Source organism: Passer montanus, unplaced genomic scaffold, assembly GCF_014805655.1.
Source record: "Passer montanus isolate IOZ18808 unplaced genomic scaffold, ASM1480565v1 scaffold42, whole genome shotgun sequence".
NCBI classification, from domain to species: domain Eukaryota; kingdom Metazoa; phylum Chordata; class Aves; order Passeriformes; family Passeridae; genus Passer; species Passer montanus.
In genome coordinates, this window is record NW_024369041.1 from 5,021,709 (window position 1) to 5,047,306 (window position 25,598).

The window sequence follows — 25,598 nt, forward strand, 5'->3', positions numbered from 1 at the left end:
TTTTGCAATTTGCTGTTTAACTTTATCATTCTGCTGCTGCTGTTTCCTGATTCAGATGCAGTTTGTGAACATTGGCTGAGAGATTTAGAAGGATCTTACTTTTTAGTTTTAGAATGTCTGGTTTGGTATTTGATTTGATGCTGTTAGCAAGGGATGCCCACAGCATTTGGATAATGTATTGAACAGCCAGAATCATATTATGCATTCAGAACAGCTAAAAATCCTTCAAAGGAAAATAAAACTGTGACAAATAATTCTCTAGGAGCGGCCTGTATTTAAATAGGCAGTGTGCTGCTGGGAATGGGCATTGGTAGGATTGCTTTCAGAAGTTTTTTTTCCTGACACATGAAGACAGCATTACTAGAATTGACTCACCTTGGATTACCTCAGTCAGTCACTGCAGTTAACACTAAAATGAACAGTCAATTCTTTGACACCAATGAACATATGTAAAAATAATCTCCCCGTATTTTCAGTAGTGGTTAAAGAGATGAAAGTAGTCAATCAAAATAATTGTAAGCTTTTAGTCAGGTGTGTGTGTGTGTAGGTTCAGTCCAACTGAAAATAATTGTAAGCTTTTAGTCAGGGGTGTGTGTGTGTGTGTGTGTAGGTTCAGTCCAACCGAAACTCTATAAACACAGGATTGTTTAAATTATTTATGGACCTTCAATACTTTCTTAAATTACAGAAAGATTACTGATTTTAAAAAAAAAAAATTAAATCATGTGCTTTCTCTCCCATAGTTCCTCTGTCATTTGTAACAGTATTTCTTCTTATCTGATACCTGTGCTTGTTATAGTGGGCAGTAGTGTCCATCCTTATCATGAGCATTAACCAAACCAGTAATATATTGGTGGGAATGTTGCTGCTGGGAATGCTGTTCCAGCCTCCAGGTGATGAAATGGTTTTTGGGAAGCATTCACCTTGCCCTGTAAACTGTTGTGGTTTCATGTGCAGATTAGGGAGCCTTATCTGCAACACTGAGTTAGTTACAGCAGCTGCCTATCTCTTCAGTTTAAACTGCAGCTTGTAAAATAAAGCGTTTCACTAACAATTGCACCCAGCAAGATGTTGACTGGCTGACCAGTAATGTGTAATTTATATAGTGGTGGTCACTGTAAATATTAAAGTATTCTATGTATTGAACATCCTACCAGAAAGTGAGGGAGGAGCAGTTTCCAAAACATTAATATCAGTTATTCATTTAAATCAGCCCCCACAGCTTCTAAAGAATCTCATGTTCAACAGGTTTCTAACACCACTTCAGGAAAGCATTTATATTTTTTCTTATTATTAAAATATGCTTTTCAATAATTGTATATTAGCAGGTAGTGCTATTATTTTTTCCCTGAAGCTTCAATTATACAGCATTACTGACTCTAGGAGTATTTTTTTATGCTGTTTAAATTACTGCTAATAAAAGCAAACTAATATCATGCTTTTAACTATGTGAAGGAAGCCTTCATGTATTTCATTCATGTGGTTACGAGATATTTTATCTGAGATTGACTTGTTTACAGTTGGGAACAATAATTTTTGTTATTGAAGTGTATGTGAAAGTACTCTAGTAATTAATTAGAGAGGAGAAGGACAGTCTGTCCACGGAATGAATGTTCTTTGTTGCCCTCAGTCCTGCTTTGTCCCTCCTGTCTGTGGTGGCTCTTCAGCCAGTCCCAGGATTTCAGTACAACTTGTAGCTCGGCAGCAGGGGGAGTAGTGTAGCTTCGTTTGGGGGCTCTCCTTGACCGGCGCTGCAGTGCGTTGGTATCAGCTCAGAGCAGTGCTGGTCGGGCTCAAAAATCTGTGTGTGTGTCAGGAATTCTGCTCCACTGTCCCTGCTCAGTTTGTTATTCCCTAAAACATCTACATCCTTCCTGGGAACAGTTGTGTCAGATGCTTGTGTAATATTCTGTTGCAGCAAACATCTTGGACTTTTGTTTGGCTAGGGGAAGGAGAGAGTGTAGACAGTAAATTTGAAAATGCAATCAAGTACATGGTGGAGAGCAAATAGCATAGTAATATTTGTGTATTCTTATAATATGTTTAGGAGAAAGTTAATTTTAAAATGTAATTATTGTGCCATCCAGTATCATGTTGGTCAAATTCAGATTCATGGATTCTTTTGCACCTTTAAATCTCTGTTGTTTTTACTTGCAAGTTAATTTAATCTTGTGCAGCACGTAATATGTCAGTGTGTTCCCATATGGATTTATGATAAAAATACTGTGTTCCATGTATCTGCCTAGCTTTTCTCTAGTGAGAATGTGTTAAGGTATTGTGTTACTGCTGTATAATTACAGCTGTCTTGCATTTTTGACATTTGTTGAATTAATCCCTTGCATACCTCCTCAATATAAAAATGTTATTTAGGTAAGTTACTGACATAATAAAATAAACATTTTTAAAATTACATTCCTATGTACATGTATGCAGGATGAAGTCCAAGATCAGGATGAAGACAAAGATCAGGGTGATGTAGGTGGAGGAAAGATTCCAAATAGGAGATTTTTTTCTCTTTCCCAAATAACTGCCTTGTTAGAAGAAGATCTGGAAGGAGTTGAAAAGTAAGTAGCAGTGACAGCAGTGCTGGAACCCATATAATAACAAAATAAAAAATGCCGACTATTTGTTAGATTGCTTTGGTGATGATTATGTCATTAGTTTTTAATTGTTCAGTTAAATAATTGATATTTAACATTCACAAAAGATGGCAGAAATACTTTTGATCTCAGATCCAGTCTGGTTTACCGTTTTTCCTATATATTTTATTTTTGCTTAGACTCCTTTATTTCCACTTGTAGTTCACCTTGTCGTGGTTTCTGAATTTACAGTCGCTTTAAATACACTGTAAACAAAATACTAACATGTAAGTAAGAACAGACTGATACTGAGCTTTTTTTGGTAAGTCTTACTGGGTAACTTTTTTTGCTAAAACATTCAAGATTCTGTACTGTAACATGAGTTACCCAAAAAATCAAAAAGGTCTTAAAAGTTCAGCAAGGGATGGAAAGCTTAAGAAGGCGTTAGTAGGTCGCCATTATGGTGCTCTGGGGAAGTAGGAGGCAGCCAAAGACTTCTGATGTCAGGCTGCTTTTGTCTTTCCTGTACCAACACTCTCCCTTGTTATTAGTGTTTAATAGCAGCTAAATTTAGGAGGCCAGGAGTTCAACCTGAGACTCCAGATTTATATTTGAAAAATGGGACTTTTCAGAAGTGCAAGAATTATTTAGGAGTGCTTGTGTCTGCTAGCGGGTTCTTAGGGAGTTGAAAGCCAAAGGGCTGGGCCGCTGGTCTAGTTTGGGAAGGAAGAGGTGGGGGGTATATAAAAACCAGCTTTGTTCCTCTGAATAGGTAACCATTTAATAGAGATTAAAATATTCCTGAAACATATTCTGTTCTTCCTATTTGTCACTATTCTAGGGAGAAAAGGTTTTTTTGGCTTTTTTTAAAGAAAACTGGAAAGAAAATTCGCCACCATCAAATAATAATAGAAAAAAAAATTCTTTCCTTTCCTGTTTTCTCTTACACAATAGGCCTCTTTAAATTTAGAGGAGACTGAAGTGTACAACTCATGGAGACTAAAATGTGCTTAATGTGCACAATTCTTTGTGCAACTTTCTCATCAAGATTAAAAAGAAAAGCACTGGAAGATCATATGCTCTTTTAGTCTCAGCTGATCACACATGTATTTATATATACGTGCTGTACAAGGGAAATGTAAAGTATATACTGCATCTGACTGGAAGGAGCATAGTTACAGGGTATTTGTGCACACTAAGCAGTTTAGCAGCAGCATTAAAATTTTGTTTACCACAGTGCATTGTGTCTATTTACAAGAGCAATTTGAAGGCCACAGCTAAGGTTAGAAAATCAGAAAAGATCTGAGTCTGAGAGTTTTGATGTCCTGCATTCCCATCTATCAGGGAGTTTTGTACTGCTGTCCATCTTGGTAAGACTTGAACCCTGTGAAGAAAGAAAAAGCAGGGAGGGTAACTATGGAATCTAACTGCCCCATCATTTCACAAGCATGTACAGATCCTGTTGTCAGTGACATGCCTTACAGAATATTGGAAAGATGAGCACTGGCATTGTTAGCAGAATCAGAGAAAATCTAAATCCCTGAGAAGCTCTGATTATGAAAACACAGAGTTGGCAGAAGCTTCAGAGAGAGAGGATATGGACTGTTTCAAACCTTGGAAAGTTCAGCTGGCCACGTTCCACTTCTATTCCAGGACACAAGTTAAGTGTTTTTAACCGACTTGCATGTGTGCAGCCATACAAATTTGTCATGCAGAACAAAGGAATACATGTTTTAAACAAAACTGATTGGATTATATGCTTTACTCTGTTAGCTATTGAGGCTTTAATTAAAGAAAGAAACTGATCTCTTTTGACAGTGTATCTGTACTGTGTCGGGTAAAGCCCTGAAAATCTAATGGCTGCTATCAGTAGGTCTGGGATTAATGTCCTTCTTAGGAAGGAGTGAGAAGGCAGCAGGGCTTGGGAAGAGCTTGCTTTTTCACAGAGGTCTAGAAACTCTGATCACTGGCACCTGTGTCCTCAGCTGTAGTTAAGAAGTCAAGGATTGCTTTAATGTAAAACTTAACTACCTGAGATATGGCCAAAGTTATACTGGAGGAATTAAAACCAAGTTCTAGCCCAAATCCCCTCTCTTCATGTGGAAAAAAGCACACAGTTATTATAAAAGATGTAACTAATTCTGTGTTTGGATAGAGTAGACATAAATGTGTCAGCAACAGTATGGCCTCCTACAAGGGAGTGTATTTTTTCATAAATTTTGCAAGCTAAAGTAAGTGGAAAAATTTTCATCGTGCGCCAGTAAAATGGGATAAGGCCCTTTTTAAATGTTTTGACCCTTATGGAAGTGCAATTTAAACTTCTAAATATTTTACCTACTTTCCATAATTATGTGTTAAATTATTTACATTAATTTTCAAGTGTAATTTTTCATCAGAGGCCACATGAAAAATAATCTTGAAATGTAAACAAGACCTTATTACTACTGTAAAGGTATCTAAATCAGAGTGAAAGCATGATAGTAGAAAGTGAAGACTAATTGTGTCATTTCATCCCACAAACCAATTCCTGATGAAAATTCCAGAGGAAAAAAAAGTGTTTCAATGTATTTCTCTTTGGTTTTGTAAGGCTCTAATTTTTGTTCTTCTGTTAGTCATATCTTAACACTTCAGTTTTTGCTGAAACCTGCAGGCAATTGTTTACTTTTTGCTATGTCCTCTGATCAAAAATGCAATCTAGGAATTGATGTAGCTAAATTCAAGAAATTATGTACATATGCACATATGAATAATATAGCAACTAAACAAATGTTATGGATATAATTGCATGCAGACCAAGTAAGACCTTGGAATCTGTAATTTATTTTTTTAATTTTATTATTTTACTCTGCAACTTTTTTAGGAAGCTGGAAGAATTTCTGAATCTTACACAACGAAAGACATCTTTAAAAGAAACTATTTTACTAGAGTATTATGCTGCAGGATTTTGGTGGGGTAAAGAAATGAACTTCAGTCTTATCCAGCTCTCACGATTCTTGGATCTATTAAATTTCTCCTTGGAGAACGTCAGCAGTAAGTATAATTAAGAATTGTAAAATAAATATCTGAAGTGGAAGGCAAGAATGTTTCCCAGTCATTTTAATAAAGTGATATTTAATTACAAGTAATTGTGAAATGATTTATTTTCCTCTTGAATGTTGGTATGTTAGACCTTGTGCCTGAAAATAATTCTTACTGGCAGATCTCAAGTCTTTTGAGTAGAATATTCCTCATTCTTTGTTTGTACAATATGTTGTACAAATGGTCCAGGTCCTGAAGAGACTTTTTCTTTGCTGTGGTAAAATAAATAATAATTACAGTAGAGTGAGAGCAAGGAGCTTCTAAATTCCAATTCCACCTTTCTCAGTGACTGACTCACGGTAGCCTTGGGCACATTTCTCTGTTTGAGATATTCAGTACATCCTGTAGCATTACAGCGTGAATAACTTTTTTTTTTTATCCTTGGAGGTCAACTCTCAGCTTCCTATATGGCAAATGCTGCACTTCTGGCACAAAATATATGTTAACTAAGGACTGGTGAGGGAAGTAAACTGGCATTGCTGCTGAAGATGAAAAATGACAATGAAAGGACTGTAGCTCCTGTGGCTATGAGGAAGTTTGCCACAAAGCATGAAGCTTGGTCTAGTGGGAATGAAATAGCCAGAAAAAAATGGTAGCATTGTCCTCTAAAACCTTCTTTGTCACAGATTCTAATGCTTGTTTAACATTCACTTTGAAGGTGATTATGTTGAGAAAAGTCCATCCCAGAGGAAGAGTGAAAGGACTCAGCAGTTTCATTCAAAAGGCGAATATTTTAAAATCAAACTCACAACAGTCATTATACTCTTTCACTGTCATTTACTTCAAGGGCCTTTCTGACTTGGAATTTTGACAGAATATGTACGTGCTTTATGATCATTGGAATTCCAGTTGTCCTTCCTGTCTCCAATGAGAAAGTATCTTAACATATGCTAACTATATTACTATAACAATGGAGCAGGATGGAAACCCGTCACAAATTAGTTTTATGAGACCATGTAATACATGTGTACACCACAGGCTGGTAGCACAACCACTTATTAAAACTGACTGACATTTTTCAGGAATGTCATCTTAGTTGCATTAAGCTTTGCCAAACTTTTAACTCTTTAAGCTTAAGATATTTTCCATGGCTCTGTCTGCTTTTAGTGAATTTTTATATATAAAATTGCAACTGAACCAGTTCAGTGGGCTTGCAGACAGAGGCTGTGGGAAAAAAACCCTATTTTGTCTCTTTTTTTTTTTTTTTAACAGGTCTAATGCCTTGGTGCTTTGAAGTAAAGATTTGGCAAGAAAATGTTGTGAATTTGCTTTTTGCTGTCCTGTGAAAATCCATTTAGATTTGGCTAAGATAGACATGGTTTTTAGAGAAAGAAAATGTAGTTTTTAAATGCTTGCAGGAACCTTCTTGTATTTGCTTCACAGCCCAGGGCTGAGATGAATTTTCTTGTACTTACCAAACATTTCAACTAAAAGCAAAATTTTAATGTCTTCTATATTAATGAGCCTTTCTTTTCCTTTCCCTGCACTGGACCCAGTCAGCCTGGAGAAATTAAGCTGACTTGGCCATAATAGCAAGAGTAGCATTTAGCAGGAAGAATGGATTTAGAGAAGGAAAGTAGTGGAAATGCATTTAAGGCAGGTAAAGCTGCAAGGAAAACTGGAGGCCTTGCTTGATGGGGAGTAAAAATGAGTTACATGATTTGATTCTCTTCTATCCATTGAGGGTAAAGTATTCCTTACCTCACAGATGTGCTGCATGAGTCTTCCTGAGACAGGTGGTTGGGACTGAAAATCAGCTGTGCAGAGGAAGGAAAGAGAAAATGTGAAAGAGTTGGCAACAGACTCAGGGCCTGGGTGATCCTGTTATGTGCCTTCACTTCCCTACAAAGGGTGATATTTCTGGTGCTGTTGCTTTTCCTCATTTCCTATGGCTTCTATTTCCTTTGCATTCTCTGTGTTTCTTTCTTGTCCTTTCCCATATGGTTATTTATATTGTCCTCTCTTACTGAAAAGTGGGGTAGAATTTTCAAGCCTTTGATTACTCTACCACTAAAGGGCAAAACTATAAAAGAAAAGAAGTCTTCTAAGTATTTTAATTTTTTTTTCTGTACAAAAAAAACCCCAAGGAGTGTATCAGTAGAGACATAAAACAATGAGGAAAATAAATCTATTTCACCACTGGTGGATATTTCCCCATTTTTTCTGTAGATTTTTTTTAGGCATAAAAAGAAAAGATAAATTTTATTTGAAGCTTTTTTTCCCCAGTGGTTCTAGTGATGGCAGAATCTGTGTGCAAATCAAAATCAGAAAGGTGAATCCTTTATTTTTACACGTTCAGCAAGCACTGATACATTTCAGCTTGTCCTCTTTGTCAGGACAGTTATCAAACAGAATTTAAATTCAAGTTTCAACCTGTTGTGGCATTAGGTTTTGATTTCCAGGGTAAAAATGTAAAGTAATTATCTGGTTTGGAAGGATGCAAAATTGTCTCCAAGTTTGATGATACATGAAGGGTCTTATGCATATTCATATTTAATCTATTATGACTGCAAGCACTTTAAAATACTCTTCATCCTTTTTAATATCTGTTCCTGTATTAATGGCTTATGTTGCAAGGGGCATGGTCAGAAGAATAATCTTTTACAATTCATAAGCAGTAGGCTATTTTAAATAAAAACATACTCTGCCTCTCAAATTTGCATATTTTTCTGCCTGTGGTTCTCTCAGCATAGGTAAGAGGTGAAGCTGTAGTACCTTGAACACCTATTATTGTGATCTTTGCATTGTGGAGGCAGAGTGGTGGTTTTGTAATGGAATTTTAATGGACACTTTATTGATGAGAATAATGGCAAGAGAAGCATTTGACTGCTGTTGGCTTTTAAGTTTTTATGTGGTGGGTCATAACTAAAACTTCAAGAAATCTTATAATTAAAATGGGCTAAAACCCCCATCCCACCTTGTCATGTTTGTATATGGTTTTTGTTCTTCGGGATTACTTTGCAGGCAAACGGATGACCTTGGGAGATAATTTAAAAGAACTTGAAAGAGCAATGACTGGAATAGGAGAAACTGAGTCAGAAGAAGGAGGTTACCTGAATTTATTCAGCATTGACCAATCCAAAGCAATCATTGATTTCTTGGTTATCAGGTATTTATTTCTATGTTTTTATTTCAATAATCTAATATAGTGGGGAAATGACTGATAAAATAACAGCAGCAATAAGAACAACAACATCAACAATTTAAAAAAATATTATTATTTTTACACTACTACTACTACTATTACTAGTATGTTGCTGTTATTTTATTGGAAAACTCCTACTGTGCTAACATACTGCCAACACCAAACTTTAAATCATGAAAAAGAAGAGACAATATGCAAGGAGCAGTAAAGATCTGACTTCAGATGTCAAAGTCTAAAAACAAATTTAGACTGGAGGTTTATAAAAATATAGGATTATGCTGAAAATATTCCTTTTGGGTTTTGTTTGAAGTGATAAAGGAAAAAAGAGTGATGCATGGGCAATGATCTTGTTTTGCTTTTAAAAGCTACTTTTAGATTCCATCTGAATAAAATTGTAGATCTTATTTATCTTATTTAGATCTTATCTTGACTCTGTTACTGTAAGTATTTGTATGGCCTTGACAGTTATTGTGGACTGAAGTGATTTAAAGTTTTGTACTTACAGAATTAAGATTCTGATCATATAGGAGTAATAAAAACATTGTATTTCAAAATCAGCAAAAATCCAGTATGTACGTGAAAAGGTTTCGTGAGAGGTCTCAGCTTTTAAACAGAGACACAGAAAGAGATGCAAACAGCAGTGCATTCATTATTTATTTGAGGAAAAACACTGAGTCTGATAGCAGCAGTAATGCCCCTGTGTGAAGTTGTTACTGTAATGTGTACACCCCATTTCCACTGGAGTGCCGTGGTTAAGGACTGACATACCCCTGTTTGCAGTACATGATGGACAGAATGGTTCTCAAGCTGTTTAACCACCCATGAATGTCAGGGGCAGGGAGATGGAAAATTACTAATTTACTTCTGTAGTAAATGCTCATCTACTGTACTGCAGCTGTAGCCCTTCAGCCCATTTTCTGACCCAGATGGGGGTGGGAGGATCTGTGGCAGTTGGGCATAAAAATTGAGTAAGGTTTGTGGCTGATCCATATGTAGATTTTCTGGGAATTTTCTGACTGTTCTGTAGGAAAAGTGTAACAAAGCAAAGAGGGAATTTTTAGAGTGTTTTCCTGAATGCAGAAAAGTATTTTCTCTTGAGGAAAGGCAAAATACTAGGGTAACTATCAGCCTTCCAGTTTAGAGTACTTGGATTCAGGTGGGGATTTAAACCCATTGCAGGCATTTTCTCTTACCATTGGGCTATAAAATATGTCTTTTTCTCCTACTCTCTGATTTTTTTCTTTTGTTTCTTTTTCATGGAAAATATAAAACCCTTAAGATTCTTCCCATAAAAAATGGGAACATCACTTTAAATCTCAAATTTCTGTAGTCAAGGCAAAATAATGTCCTGCCAAGTACTAGCCCTAAACTAAAAGGAAACTTGGCATTTAAGATGTCTCAACTCCTTTTACTTCTGCCTTCCTGTCTGTCTTTTGTATATTTATATGGAACAAACGTTCTTTCCAAATAGCATGTCTATAACTCATGTGTAAATTATCCATTGAGAGATATCTTGTCCATGAAGTAATTGCTTCACAGTCAGAAGAATTTCATCCAAGAGATTAGGTGCTCCGTCCTACTTTGAACCAAGTACTAGCTGGGCAGGAATAGAATAGAGCTGCAAAACTTTTGCAGCAGAATGGTATTTTGGCCACCAGGTATGTGGTTGTATGTCCAAACTGCTCAATTTATTATAAATGGGTGCTGTGGCGATGTCATGGAAGTGCACACATACATTGAAATGTATCATATGTGTCCAGTTTATGCAATCCATTATTTCAGTCACTGGAATATTTTTTTCTAAATAACAATGGAATTAGCACACTTAAATGGGTGTGTTTTAAACTTTATAAACTCAGAAACAGTTTGAGTTTTATTACAATTCAAATTAATGTATTAGTTCAATACATTTTTTCTTGTTTAATTTTAAGTGATAAGCCTGTAGCTTTTTTTCTACTCAAGACAGTATGACATGTTGTAGTTCAGATCACATTTTTACAGATGAGCTGTAAACCCACGGGATTTATAATGGAAACAGGGACAAATGCTTAACCACATTGGCACAAACTGTGCAGCAACTGTAATGACACCTCCAGGTTTGGTGGAAGGTGACAGTTATCATCTTTTTATCTTGTCTCCTTGGGCAAACACACATCAACATAGCTCCTGACATTTTCTTTTCAGGAAGCGCTGGAGCTGGGGAAATATGTCATTCTTAATCACCTTCAGGTTCTCATATGACATCATAAGAGGTCTATTATTAACAATATTACTTACGCAAGTAAAATTATTTCTGTGTAATTGCTAGAAACACTGGTATGGAATTTTTAAATTGTTCACATCAAATTGAAACAAAAAAGGGGCATTTTGTACAACACCTGATAGAAGAAAGAAAACCACACTGTTTTTTCTAAATAAAAAAATGTTGGTATCTGATTTATGTAATTTGATTTCAAGAGGATTTAATGGAGAATTTTTTTCCTTCATACAGGATTAGGGGTGCCAGGTTGAACAGAGATATTTTTAAAAATAAAGACATAAAATTCAGAAATGCCAAAAATAATTACTTATATTTTTGGGCATATATTTTCAATTGTGCATACCTGTAGCATAGTCCATGGAGAATATCATAACACATTTGGAGGGGAGGGGAAGGAAAAGACCTGACCTTTAGGTGCTGTAAATCTGGCTTATTTACAAAGCACTAGGATAAGAGAACAAATTTGAAATATTAGTCTGCCAGTCCAATTGGAAGGATATATGTCTTATTTCCTGTGTGTCTGTGATGCTCATAAAATATTTTTTGTCTTTTTTCAAATAATCCCTGTTAGAATTTTACCAAATTACAGGTGTGTATGAAAGGGGACATTTATTTACATAAATCAGTGTGAGTCATTTCCAGGTTAAGTCCTGAGCTCTCTTTAAACATAATTTCTGTGTCTCCACTGAAACATGTCAGGAATTCTTTGGTGAAGTGCTGCAATAAAAATGTACTTAAATGAAATTGCAAATACTGTAAGAATTTAATTAATTGCCTGTGTGCTTTGGTTGGGGATTTGGGGGAAGGCAACCTCTAGCTGATGGCAGCCAGACTTCTTCCCAGTACCTGGCCCTTGCCAGTACCAATGCAGAGGTGTTGCTGACCCAACTGATGGGTCTCTCAAGAAAAGAACCTGGGTCCTGTCCCTAGGCAGAAAGCACAGGAACCAGTTACAGATGTTCCTTGCAAATATTGCTGTACCTTTCACAGATACAGCAGGCAGGTTGGCAAACAATTCTTGGAATCATTCTTCAGCCTGGACTTGCTATGAAATCACAGAGCAGTGTTTTAAATCATATGTCAAAATAATGTGACACAAGCCAGGAGTTCTGTATCATGATTGTAAGAGAAGAACTAATTGTAACAGACTGTGACAGACAAAACTTTTGGTTAAACAAATGCTATATCATTGATCATTAGAAAAGGAAACAAAGAAAATTATTTGAAACATGTAAAATGGAAAGCCATACATGTTTAAGGAAGATAAATATTTTAGTCCATTGACAAGGTCTATTTAAAGTTACATTTGTTATAGTACACAAAACTGCTGTGTGTTAATCTAGTTTTTTGGTTTTTCTTTGACGAAATACTACACTGATTTTACAAAGTGACCTTGAGAGAATAAATACTTCTATTCTTTATTGTTTTGGTGTTCCAAGATCAAACTTTCTCCCTGTACTGGCAGCCCATCCCAGAATCTGAAAGCTGATTTGGCTTTGTTTCCTTCTTGTCTGCTATTGCTGATAATAAAGGCATAAGTATCCTGGTGATAAGTGTTTCAGGAATTACTTTTTTCAGAGGAGAACTTTGTCTTCTCAGAGTTCAATTTCATAAGGACTAAGTGGATGTATTTTTAAGTATCGCACTGTATTTTCTACAGACATCTGATAATAAATCCTGCAAACTAAATATGCTGCTTGTTGTATCTGAAGTTAAACAACTGTTTCTTTTTAAAATTTGGAATGTTACCATGCTGGAGGGTAACTCTTAGTTTAACAAAACTTGTAATATTGTTACCTTTCCAAAAACTTACAGCTGTGATAGTCTATGTTTTGTTGTCTTTCAGCTTATTTAAACACTATAAAGCATACGAATACCTCTTCCACAGTCGTAGAGAGGAACCTGTGATAAGTAATGAGGTGAGTCATTTATATAGATGGAACTCATTATGCAGAGTTCCTTAACGAGTGCACCATGGCATATGTTTTATATTGCTCAAAGCGACTTCATGTCAACATCCCTGCATTACTAACGTAAAACGGCTGATTAAAGAGCGCAAGTTAAGATGTTTTGATCCTCATATTCAAAATTAATTTGGGATCTCAAAAAAGTGTAAATGCATTGCTTGGTTAAGTCGTTAGTTGTGTTAAATCAGGATCACTTTTGTGTAGGTATTTGTTAGTTGATGCATGTAATTTGAATTAGCAGCGTGAGTCTGACTCTGCTTTAAAATCGGCAATCAAAATAAAAAAATGTTCTGTGCCATGCCTAGTCTGGCCACAGCCCTAATAGACATGTATGCATGTGCATGTACAGAGTTCTGTTTCTACTGTAGCCACCAAGAGTTAATTATACTGGCTATAAAAAAAGAAGCAAGCTAGAAACCGAGCATTTTGAAAGAATTGAGTTAACAATAGTGAGTTGACATCACTATGAGCTTTGTCGTGTTCAAACTTACGTGTGAAAAAATATACAAGAAAATGTGTTGATGCAAAACATGGCCTTTAATCAAATGGACAGGTTCAGTTAATCAAATAAACCTTCCTTTAACCTGACTGTGCTTTTTGAGGGTATTTGTTATTATACATTAAAAATATTTGCATTTTAAATTTCTATTAGGAGTCAATTGATTGCCCAGAGGGGCACAGTAGTGTATTACTTTTGATGATGCTTATATTCTAGCCTATCAGTACACAATGAAGTTAAAATTAGCACACTGGAAAAATTCCTTTACACTTTCAGCTGGTATTTTGACTCTGGTGATGTGGGATAATTGCTTTTCATGTTGCTTTTAAGTAGCCATATTATAAAATTACTTTTCTTGACACAGATGCAAGTATTTGGAAATTATTCTTGTTATTTACAAGGTGGGTTAAAAATTCCAGCTATGATAAAATAGGTGAAAGAACTGTCAGTACAAAGGTAGAGCAGAACTTCAGCACTACTATGTTAGGGTGGGGGTTTTGTCTTAGGTAATCAAATCAATGGGTGGTTAGCACTTCTTAATTGGTAAAATCGATTTTAATGTGGCTTTGATTAAGTAATTCTTGTGTAAACTTGAATCATGAATCCTAGAAGGTTTCAGACTAGCTTAAAGGAAATGTGTTTGTGTTTCCTGAAGGCTCCTTTCTGGGTGGGTGAGATCATCATGCACTGTCCCAGCCGCAGGGCAGGGGTTGCCCTGGGCAGGCTCTTGGGGGAGCACCACCTCTGCTGAGGGAACCAGCACCTCTGGGCAATGCTAGGAATGGATTTCAGGGACTGAATTTGGTGGTGATCCATCCAAGAAACAAGTGCCATCTACAGCTACAACTGTCACAAAACCCTGCATGACAATCTTTAACTCCTCTATGGCCTTTTCTTACCTATGATGCCACTTCACTTTAATCCATCTGTTTTGTATTCTGAGCTACATGGCAGAGAGCTTTTAATTTGTCCAACTACACTCCAACACCCAAGAAAATCAATACTTATATTCTGTTAGAGTTCATTTTGATAGGGTGATGCATTGTTCTTCAATAAGTAAAAGTTTAAGGTATTGAAGCTGCACATACAAATTTATGGCATTTTTTGCACTTGTTTTATCTGTTAAAATGTGAGGAGAGGTGAACTCAGCAGAGTCTTCAAGTTATTTTGCTGTAACTTTGTTTTATTTAGTAATTCTTATGCATAAAATATATCATTACTTCTATTTTGCAGTCCCTTAGATGAACAGTTTTTTGGGCTGCCATGGTTTGGTGTGTGTGGCTGTGGCAGCAGCACACTTGGGGTCACTTGCTCTGCAGTGCATCTGCTCAGGGAATGGGAAAACTGGGAAATCCATGTCCTGAAAATAGATAGTAAATTTGTGCTCAAAGTTTGGCTGCTGTCCTGTGATGTAGACTGGTGTCTTACTGAAAAAAAAAAAAAAGGCCACTGCAGACAGACCACAGCTCAAAACTGGATCTGATCCTGACTCTTAGCTGAGTGCAACTAATGTCTGAGAAGTTTTCCTTTAGCTCCAGGAATAAAAGCCTGTTCTTTTGGAACAGGACACTCTAAATTGTAATGGCCAGATTTGCCCAAATAACAAGAACCACGGTGTTCCAAGAGCTTAATTACAGCATTATCTCCTTTTGCAAATGAACACTTTGAAACAAGTCAGTGAAATGACTTGCTTCAACAGAATTGATTTGCTTCCACTGAAATGGCTTTAGCTCAGCGAGTATGTGTGCCGAAAAAATTACCTACAGAATAAAAGCCCAGCACCCTCAGGAGAAGATCTGCTTCTTTAAAAGAGATACAGCTACAACAAATAAAAGCTGTACTCACTGCTGTAATGGATATCCTTTTAGGGAAACCACAGTGTGTGTTTTCCAGAGAAATCTTATAGTGATGGGTTGTAAAGTCATTGGAATTTTTTTTCTCTAGCACAGGCAATTATACAGTGTTCTCAATCAAGTTTCCTTTTTGATCTCTCACTGCAGTTATTTCCAAATGACCCTGTCATTTCCTGTGTAGAATAAAATCAGACAAGAAAAGGGAAATGACTCAAAACTCAGATTATGCATACAATATCTGTGGTCGTGCCACTTAACAATATCTAAGTTATTTAAATGTAGCACATAATTAGTGGAGCTTCACAGTCTGATTAATATTCTGCATTTGATGCAGCTAGCATAATAAAGCTACCTCTGTAAAACACAGACAGTGTTCAGCTCTTTAAAAAAAGGTAAGAAATGCCAGGCTAATTTAAATATATAATTTTTTTGCACTGGCTAAAGCCTTTAAACCTCAAACTGCCTAAGGTGATCATATTGCCTAGAAAAAAAAAAAGTTAAAACAGAAAGACATGAATGCTTGGTTAGATGATAAAACACACATCACACTTCTAACCTACTTTGACAGTATTTAAAATTTAAAACTTGCCTTTCTAGCTATCAAATCCCTTACTTCTCCTTCATTCCAGATCTACAAAGACCTATATATTATGTATGCATGAATACCTGTTAGAAAACATGACGGTACAAGGAATTGCTGAGAAGTGTTAAGATTGCCAAGTAAATTCATTGCTTTTTTTTCCTGTTACTATTATGAGCAGTTCCCCCCATTTAGAATGATTACAGAAGAAGCTGTGCTTTAGCTGTTCTGTGGCTGTGATCCAAAATGAAATGCAAGCAGTGCTACCATACCAGAGTTCTTCAGGAATATTGCTGTTAAAGATACTGATTTTTTTCCCTTCTGCCTGTTCTGGACATTTTGCTCTCTAGCTGTGATTTAGTGCACCTATATTAGCTCGCAATTTCAAGGAAAGCAAAAGGAGTACAGACTAAATATTGATGTTCAGGGAGTCAATGGAGCAATTCCTATTAACACGTCAGATCTTAGAACAAAGGTTTAAATTGTTAATACATGAATTGTGTAGAAGTTTTTATTCTTTTCTATTTCTACATTTAGTTAATTTATTTTGCTTTGATAGGATGACATATTACACAATGTCTTGCAATTTTTTTTTCTCTCATTTACAAATTGTACCTTATACTGCAGTTCATGGTTTTTGCTGCTCTCTGTTGTGTATTTTTGGATAGTATGAGGCTAAGGTCTTTTGGGATTATGTCTGCTTTGAAACATTTCCTAATAAAAATAATGTGGTTGGTAAATCTAGTTTTATTCCTAGTTGCTTTAGCCAGCCTGATGGAGTAATCTGCTATTTTATGGCCCAGATGACTAGCTAAGTTTGACTTCTTGAAATAGTAGTGTACAATGCAATTTTCTTTAGAGATGTCATAGTGGGTCAGGTTGCAATAAAAATATCGAAGATTAAATTTAATGGCAGTGCAGATCCAGTATTATAGCAGTCACTAGATATCATCCTCTGTACTTAGAGTTCCAAACTAGTTTCCATTAATGCCTTTATTCTATGTTCTCCCTACTTTCTGAAGCGTTAAGGATTTGAACTATGTCTGGTCCTTATCCAGTTATGGGTTGGGTTGGGGTTTTTTTAGAGTTTGAACAAAATCCCTTCTTTGTTTGAATTTAAGGAAATGGTTAGGAAGAATATGCTTTTTAAAGCTAATAAACCTTTTTTTTTTCTTCTGATGGCAAAAGCCCTAAAATCTGGGACTTGACTTTGATTTGTAATCCTCATTAGGTGTTGCATATTTAGGTTGGTTAATCAGTCATTGTTTAAGCGAATTTTCTCCATGACTTCTTGAGAACTGCGTTTTAGAGATGTATGAAACCAGAACATTTCCATAAGCATATCAGCTCACACTACAGAAACTCATTCCCCAGCTAATGGAGTGCTTTTCAAAGCCTGGAGGTTTCAGATATTTTTAGTGCCTAAAAGCCAATGAGTTGCTGTTTTGTAGTTTTGTTTTCTAAATATCACCATGGCAAAGACATCAAGAAGAGCACAGGACTGGAAGGGATGTCTTCAATTGTCAGCTCTCATGCTGCTTTCTCTTAGGGAAACATTCATAATCCTCTTCAGAAACCTGTCAAGCTCCAGTTTAAAAAGTTAACTTTTTTTTTTGTCTTTGCTCCTTCAGTTAGGAAGTGCCCTGATGCCTGGTTTCTGTAATTGTTATAAAACTCCAATTTCTGGTCTGGGTGTGTTCATGACAAGCTTGTGTGCATTTGTCCTTGTGACAATTTATGCCTGTATTGGCCTTTAGCTCTTGTTCCGTCCCCAGTGTTTATTTTCCTAGTGCATAAAGAGACAGCAGTCTTGTTGTCAGCCTTCATTCAGCTAGACTAGAAAAGCCAGCCTTCTCTAATCTTTGCTTTAAAGGTAGATTTTGATACACCTGTGCTTACATCCATACCCACTTCTTGTCATCCTGTTGGCCTTCTTCCATAATTTTTCCACTTTAAATCAGTTTTGTTAGAACATAAGTGACCAAAACTGACATAATATTGTTGCTGAGATAAAAGCAAGGCCTTGTAAAATATCAATAGTGCTTTCTTTTCCTCTGCTGGGAGCAGCCTACGTGATAGGTCCTAGAAGCATTTTATACCTGTATTGTGTGGCTATCTCATTGTACATCTGCTATTCTAGCTCTCCTTTCTAATTGTATTTTCTAGCTGAGGTACTCCCAGTGCACTATAGGCTTAAAAAAAAAATATGTCCCCACAATGTCACCTCCCAATTTGTCATTGAATACAGGAGTGAATAGACTTCAAGGGCGTTCAGTACCATCTGTGTGGTATTCCTGCACACTCATAAATTGATCATGTCTCTCACGTTGCTTTTGTCTAGAAAATTATTTATTTAATAAACTATGAAATTAGTCTGGCATCATGTATCTTTGATAAATTGATGTTGTGTTACATTCCATTTCTCTTTCATTTCCATGGTCTTATTTAGTTTTTCCATCAAAACATGTTCCTCAAGCCTTTGCTGCTATGAAGATCAAAACCACAGCTTCGGGAGTAGGTTCATTATTTTCTGATTGTGGATGTTTAAAACTGGTACTTGGTCTTTTGATGTCTGAGGGGAAATTTTTGATGCCCATTACAGAAGTATGCCATACCCAAGTCCAGGTTACTGAAGTAAGCAGCTGGAGAGCCAGTGGGTTTTGGACAAAATTCACAGATAACCAGCCCTTTGATGTTGAGGCTTGCTATGGCTGTATCCAAAGATCTTGAAGGACTTGTGATTAGTCTGAATGAAAAGTGGAGTCTGTTGGAATTGTATGCAGTGCTACTTCAAATATTTAAGCATCTTGTCTAGTAGAAACAGCCTTTGTTTTCCAAAATTGTGTTGGTATACTGATTTGTCAGTAGGGGAGCTACACTGATGTTTAGCAGTTGCATTTCCATGTAGGTCACATGCTGATGGTCTTATAATGAACTTTTAACATTCCTGAGTTTTGGTAGCTGAACTGCTCTGCCCTAAGAGCTGGTGAGAGCTCCAGAGAGCTGGTGGAATTCATAAGCCAGTGCTGAGTATTTTACAATGCTGTAGAGAATGATTAACGAAACGTTTTTTAAATTATTTTCTTAGGAAACATCAAATACAAAACAAGCCTTCTTTTTAACCCGGTAACACGCGTGAAGTCACGAAAGAAAAGAATTCAGGCAGGACGATTGCCAAATAGCTGACATGGGCTGTGCCTTCAGTGTGCTGAGCACCGTGGTTCTGACCCAGCCAGCGTTTCAACAAGCGCCTCTTCTTAACAAATTGGGAGCTTTAATTTCAACAGACCTATTCACACACACAGAATTAAACTGAAAAGTGACTGGGGTCACATTGCTCAGCACTCTGGAGGATGAAAAACTAAAGATACTAGAGAAAAAAAATATTAGGCTCATGATCACTTTTTAGTTCAGTTGTACAACTGACAAAGCATCTCATTTTTTGACTATATGATGTTAGAGAGAGAGAAGGAAAAAAACCCTTTAATTCTTGGCAGGAAAACAATTCTGGAACTATGCAGGAATTAATATATACACAGATGTGCTCTATGAGTTTTTTAATTATTTATTTAGAAAGTGACTTGATTTCCATATGTATGGAATCATGTGTGTGTGTTTGTATGTATGTGTTTGAATGTATGTAAGCATTCATAGTTGTGATAAGAGCAGTAATGACTTGTTTATTTGCTGGAATGCAGGTCAGGTAGGAACTGTAGGCTTTGACTGGAAGGATAGTCAGTACATTAATGACAGCCTGTTTCTGCTATTCATCAGAATGTTCTATGACCCAAATGATGAAGTGCTCTATCAGAAGACTACAGCACATTTAAAAATGGTTATCAATCAAGATGTAAATTTTAATAGAAAACATTGAGATTGGCAGAAATGTATTGACTTGGAGAAAATTTTAAGTGGTTAAACAAAGTAGCTGAAGACAGACTATTAGGATATGAATTTTGTTTTACTTTTCTAGTATTCCAGAGTAGCTCACTCTGTTGATGCCCTTTGCGAATTCTATTTGTTTAACTTGACCAGCATGAAAAAAAGTACTTGGAGCCGAACAAAGATCAGTAATTTTATTTCACAGGAGAATCAGATAATTTTGCAGTTTGATTTAATTCCAGTTTAAAACAAAAAAATAAACCTTAACAGAATTGCTATTCTTACATGTCTGTGTTTAAACTCCCTGATGCAAAAGCAGTGCTTTTGAAGATCATTTCAGTGCCCCAGCTCCATCGTGGTGCCATACAGCATAGCTGGCTCTGCTGGAGCAAGACCCACATGATTTAGGGGTCCTCAGCTTGTCATAGGGCATGTTGATGGGGAGACAGGAATCCAGAAAACAGGATTCTTTATCAGCCAGTGTGGCAAGCTAGCTTTGTACGTAAGCTGGTGAGAGCCAGGTAGGTCACTGCTGGCACATTGGCAGAAAGTTATTTGCACAATAACTCAACTTTAGAAAGTTCAAAGAACGTAACTTGAAAGGAATCTACTAAAAAAAATAGAGACACATTTTATTTTGAGTCCAGTGCATTATGTCTGCTGCAGTCCAGTGCTATTTTCAGTGTTAAACTCTTCCATGTAATGTAGCAGGGATCAAGGAGTTATTCAAGAATGTGCCACATTTTGTTTATATTTTGATGGTTCAAATTTAGCTGCCTTTCTTTACAGTTGTTTGCCAGCAGGTACTGTTTTGGTGCCTCTAGAGTTTTACTTCGTGGAGACTGGTTTTTGAGAGCAGTTGCCTTATTTCCAAGATTTCCTGCATAATTTTTGGTAATTGGCAGACAGAAATCCATGACCTTCAAGTACAGTTAACAACTGTTTTGCACCCATTACCTTTATCTGCAGCTTTTCATCATCTTGAAAATCAAATTATGTTCATAAAAGTATTGGTGGAATGGGCAAGTGATGTGATATTTCATGGGCATGTATCCCCACGGGTGAATATTTAAGTATCAAATTCATACATCTTGTGACCTTATGTTATGAATAACATGTTGACCTTATTCATATAAATAAATAGCATGACATTTCTTTACCATGATGATTTATAATCAATATACATTTTAATAAATTTTCATCTGTTTAGTTGATGTTATGAGGACAAATGTAATCCAAGTCTAAATAACAGACAAGTTTTACAATCCTTTAAAGTTCCTTTTTAAAATTCACCAGAAAGTTTGTGTCTTCTAATACAACCTTGAATTTTACAACTTGTCACGAGACACAACATAAAGTATTTTTACTGAACATTGAATCTGATGTATTTGAATATTAATTCATAAAACATTATTTTGATTTCCTGTAAATATGCTAAGCTCAGCAAAATATAGTGTTACTCATTAGAAAGCTAAGTTTTATAGGATGTCTGGTTGGTATTTGAGGTAACTTATATTGCTACTTAGGTTTACATTTAATAAACCTTAGCTAAGAAAATTGTTTAAATTTCAAAGGAAAGATAATAAATAAAATGAGGGCATCGAATATTAATGTGAACTGTGCCTTTATTTTGTTAAAGCATTCAAAGTTAAATAGTGGTGGTCTGTTAACAATCTAGGGCTATTTGGCAAGTCTCTAAACTTACTCAATAATCAAAACATAAAAGGACAATGGAAACTTTTCACAATAAAAGAAAAAGGAGTTGAGTACAGAAACCAAACAAATTATTCTCTGCTTTTTCTTGGTAAGGAGGTGAACTTTATAGGAAGGGCAACAAGCTCTGTGTTAGGGTTGCCTTTTCCTGCCTTTGTTATAAATTACATCTGTCTGTGAAGAATCCTCTCCAGTTACTTCGTGGTTCATGGCTACGGGGGAGGTGTGCACGTCTATTTGGAATGGGGCAGAGAGAGACAGATTGTGGGGGAGCCTTTTCATTTTACTGGTTTGTTTTTCACTGCGGAAATGGTAATTCTAAGCATTAATTTGCCTTGCTTACTAAATATACAGATGGATAAAATTCCTAAGGATCCAGCTGTGTAAATAGAATATTAACAAAACAACTGTTTTCTTCAGCATTTGTATTATTTGTTCTTTGAAGCTTGCTAGACTTTTGGAAGACTTCAGCACCATTTAGGTTCAGTGTAATCATTCAAAATGTTTTTATTAGGGCTTAAATGAGGAAAACATTTGGCAAAAGGATGGAGTTTATCCAAAGCATTATGTTTGATTCTTTCATGAGAGTCTGAATACACTGCAACAATATTGTAAGGCACCAGAAATATGGGAATAAGCTGCCAAATGGTACTGGAAGGAGAGCCATAAACATACCCAATATGTTGGGTGTAGTGTGCTCTCCACGCCCTCCTTCCCCTGCCCCTGGTGAGCATCCAAAGAGATCTGGCTGAGGTAGCCCAGATGTGGCAGTGCAGGGTTCTGGCCCCTTTCTCTCCTGTCTGTGCAGTTTCTTTCACTATTTGATCCCGAGGCTGGAGTCATTTGCAGGCTGCTAGCAACAGAGCAAGGTGGAAATTCTGTCCTTCTAATCCCTTCTTCAGTGTGGGCTGATGGCCAGCTCCCACCAGCTCCAGCCCACTGAGCCTCATTCTCTCCTCTTCTGATTTGGGAAATAGGCTCCCATCAGCCTTAGCTAACCTTGTGCTGCCTGAGTCTACCACAAATCCACTGTGTTTCTGTGGAAGATGAGACTTCATTATGTGTTTTGAGCACTCAGAATACATCAAATAGGTAGAATATCTCCTCAGGGCAGGCTTGAAAACACAGCAGTTGTAGCCTTTTGGTGTTCTTCACAGTTAAGATTATTATCTAAAGTATTTTTTGGTTTGGCTTACCACGTGCACTGTTGAAAATTTGGTAGTGAACTCATCCTGAATCTCCTCTTGGCCAACTTAAAGCAAAGAGAAGAAATACTTAATTGTTTATACTTAATGTTTGCTTTTTCCTACTTGTTGGAGTGGGCAGACTGTTTGGCTGACCTTAAGATACTTATATGATGTCTTCAGCTTTTTTCTTTTTTTTAGGCTGATTTCATCCTCATACTTTAACCTCTGACTGCAAAGCCTATGTCAGAGCCCATGTAGGTTCTGCAGGGTTACATTGCAGACAGTGTTGTGTCCAGGATAATACCTAAACAAATACAGATGTTTTTGGCTGAAATACCTCAACATTCTGCTTTCCACTTTTATGACAAATGGTCCTTTTGACTTTTTGGTTAGTTCTACAAGAATCCCACAGTATTGTAAATACATATTGCAGAAAATATTGTTACTACTCCCACAGAACAGGTCATTCTGCATGAATTGCATGCTGATACGCATATGACTGTTTCTTTAGTATTAGAATTCCTGTGCTTGATGTTGTTTCTGTTCTATTCAAATAACACTAGGTAAGGAAAAATATCTCCTCTCCACTTGCACTGTCCTTTATTTTGACAGTGCATATCAAATTTGGCTTGTGAACACAATCTAAGGAAATGGCATAGATTGTAAGTGATAAAGATGAATGTTGCATGCTTCATTTATAGGAAGACCATCCAAATATGGTCTCAGAGTTGTGAGAGCATCCTGTGCTTGAAACATCTTGAATTTTGCATTGATCAAGGCTGTGGACAAGTTTCAGCATTAACAGGCTGGAATTCAGGTCTATTTCTAGATTTACTGGACATTGTGTGTTGTGAAAAGATTGCAATGCGTTGCAACCAATGCATACAGTTCTCTTATATAATAAAATGAAAGAGCGCTATGGATGTTCCTTGGAGATTATTCTACATTGAATATCTGCTTTACATTCTCTCAGCATTTTTCTTAGCATTCATTTTATATTCATGGTGCCCATTTATCATTTTTGTCTCTATCTGTTATACATTTAGGATCTTAATGATTTTCTTTTGTTCTAAGAAAGATATCGTGCCGGCTTTTTGTATTCCTTAGGAATTAGGATGTAGTTAAAGAGTTACATTTGGAGAAATGTTAAATTACCTGTAATGGTCAGATTTCCAATGAAGTATTGAAAAGTCTTACTCTCACAATAGACTATTTTCAGATTTTGGCATTACTGTTGTCCTGGCAGGTCTAGATTAAAAGCAAGTGAGGGCTAGAGCCTAGGTAGCTGACTTTGGGGAAGAGAGGGGGTGGGAGGGGAGCTTGGTTTTTTGTGTGGATTTTTTTTTTCCTCTCTTTTTTTTTTTGAATAATCCTACCATTGGTCCCTGCGGTGGAATTTCTAAAAATGTCATTATGTTCTGTCGATTTTGAGAATGACCCCTTGAGTTTATTGATACTGCATGCATAGAACTGTGCACTGAACCGTTCACTTCTGTTTAATAATCATGTTTTGTTTGAGAAATCAAGAAATTGTCAAGGTGAAAATAAGGAGCCAAATGTTACTTATTTTGCCATGACACAGATTTTATCTTTTGTCCTTCCTCTTTGCTTGCAAATAGAGCTCTCTGAATTACTGAATGTAAAATTAATATCCTTTTCTTTGCAACCCTAACACAATAGGAGTAGTTAAAGACAGGATTTCAGTCTTATCTCTGTGTTTCTGAGCTACTGCTAGTTTGTCTTCAGTTCCTACTCTTGTTATTCATACTGGTTTTATTGCAGTATATTTAATTGTCTCTTTGTTCTGATCAATCCTCAGTTAAATGGGTAAATAATAAAAGAAAGAGGGTACATAATCAAATTACCAGCTGTAATTGGTCAGTCCAAGCATTACTGGAACTTTACAGTGGGTGGAGAGAACAGGGCTTTGGTATCAGAGTCAAGAAGGCCAAGCCTTTAAAACTGACAACATAAATACTTTGCTACATTGGCACATCTTTGTGAATTTAAATTACAAATTATTGTGCATAATCAGAATCAGAGCAACTGGAAAATCATACAGCATGGATAGACTTTATTAATTTTGGATACAAATGGAAGACATTAGACAAGCTTAGAAATCTGACAGACTAGGAGAATCTTAATATTTGACAAGTGTAAGATAAAATGAGAACTTCTCTCCTGGATTGCTGGGGTTTTTTCTTTCATAATAGTGGAAACATTAGAAAAACTAATAAGCAGCAAACCATATGCATTAGAATAAAATGTAGAAGTCTGTGGTAAGGAAGCTTATTTGTGTAATGGAAAAGTTTCAAGGTTATACATTAAATGGTCAACAGACCATTGTATGTTACACAGGGGACTGAGTTGCTCTGGGAATTGGGAATTAAGGCCTAAAGTTTTTCAGAGCTTGATTGCTATTTTAGTACATTTACAGCTTTGCAGACCATAACATGAGTTGGTTTTGGTTCATTTTGTAGTGAACCAATACAATTAAGAAGACAAATCTGCTTTCTTCCTTAACGTTTATCTGTTAACATACTAACAATTTTAGTAGCAAAATAAATTGCTTAATCAGATAGGTACCAATAACTCTAACCTATACAGACATACAGAATTTGATGTTTTTAAATTTTCATTTTCTCCTTCCACCAAATCAATTGAAGAATGGACAAAGAGTAAAGAAAAGGTAGCATGACTTAAAAATCTAAACCCTGCTCTGTGGAATTCAGTTACATAAAAGGTCATTTTTATTGATTTGTGCTTCTTAGAGGATTCTGCCTGTCAAATCTGATAAGATCAGTATGGTGGGGAAAAATTAAAGCTGCTAATGAAGAGGACACTAAACTTGACCA

General features: G+C 36.3%; 1 protein-coding gene across 3 annotated transcripts in view; it reads left to right on the forward strand.

The window, feature by feature from the left end:
• Positions 1-25,598, forward strand: part of CABCOCO1 (ciliary associated calcium binding coiled-coil 1) — a 126,538-nt gene that overhangs the window by 79,863 nt on the left and 21,077 nt on the right. For all 3 annotated transcript variants that reach the window (XM_039719731.1, XM_039719732.1, XM_039719733.1), the window contains exons 2-5: positions 2,434-2,564; positions 5,440-5,609; positions 8,622-8,766; positions 12,909-12,981. In XM_039719731.1, coding sequence (XP_039575665.1) covers positions 2,434-2,564; positions 5,440-5,609; positions 8,622-8,766; positions 12,909-12,981 — 519 coding nt within the window. The remainder of the gene's footprint in view (positions 1-2,433; positions 2,565-5,439; positions 5,610-8,621; positions 8,767-12,908; positions 12,982-25,598) is intronic.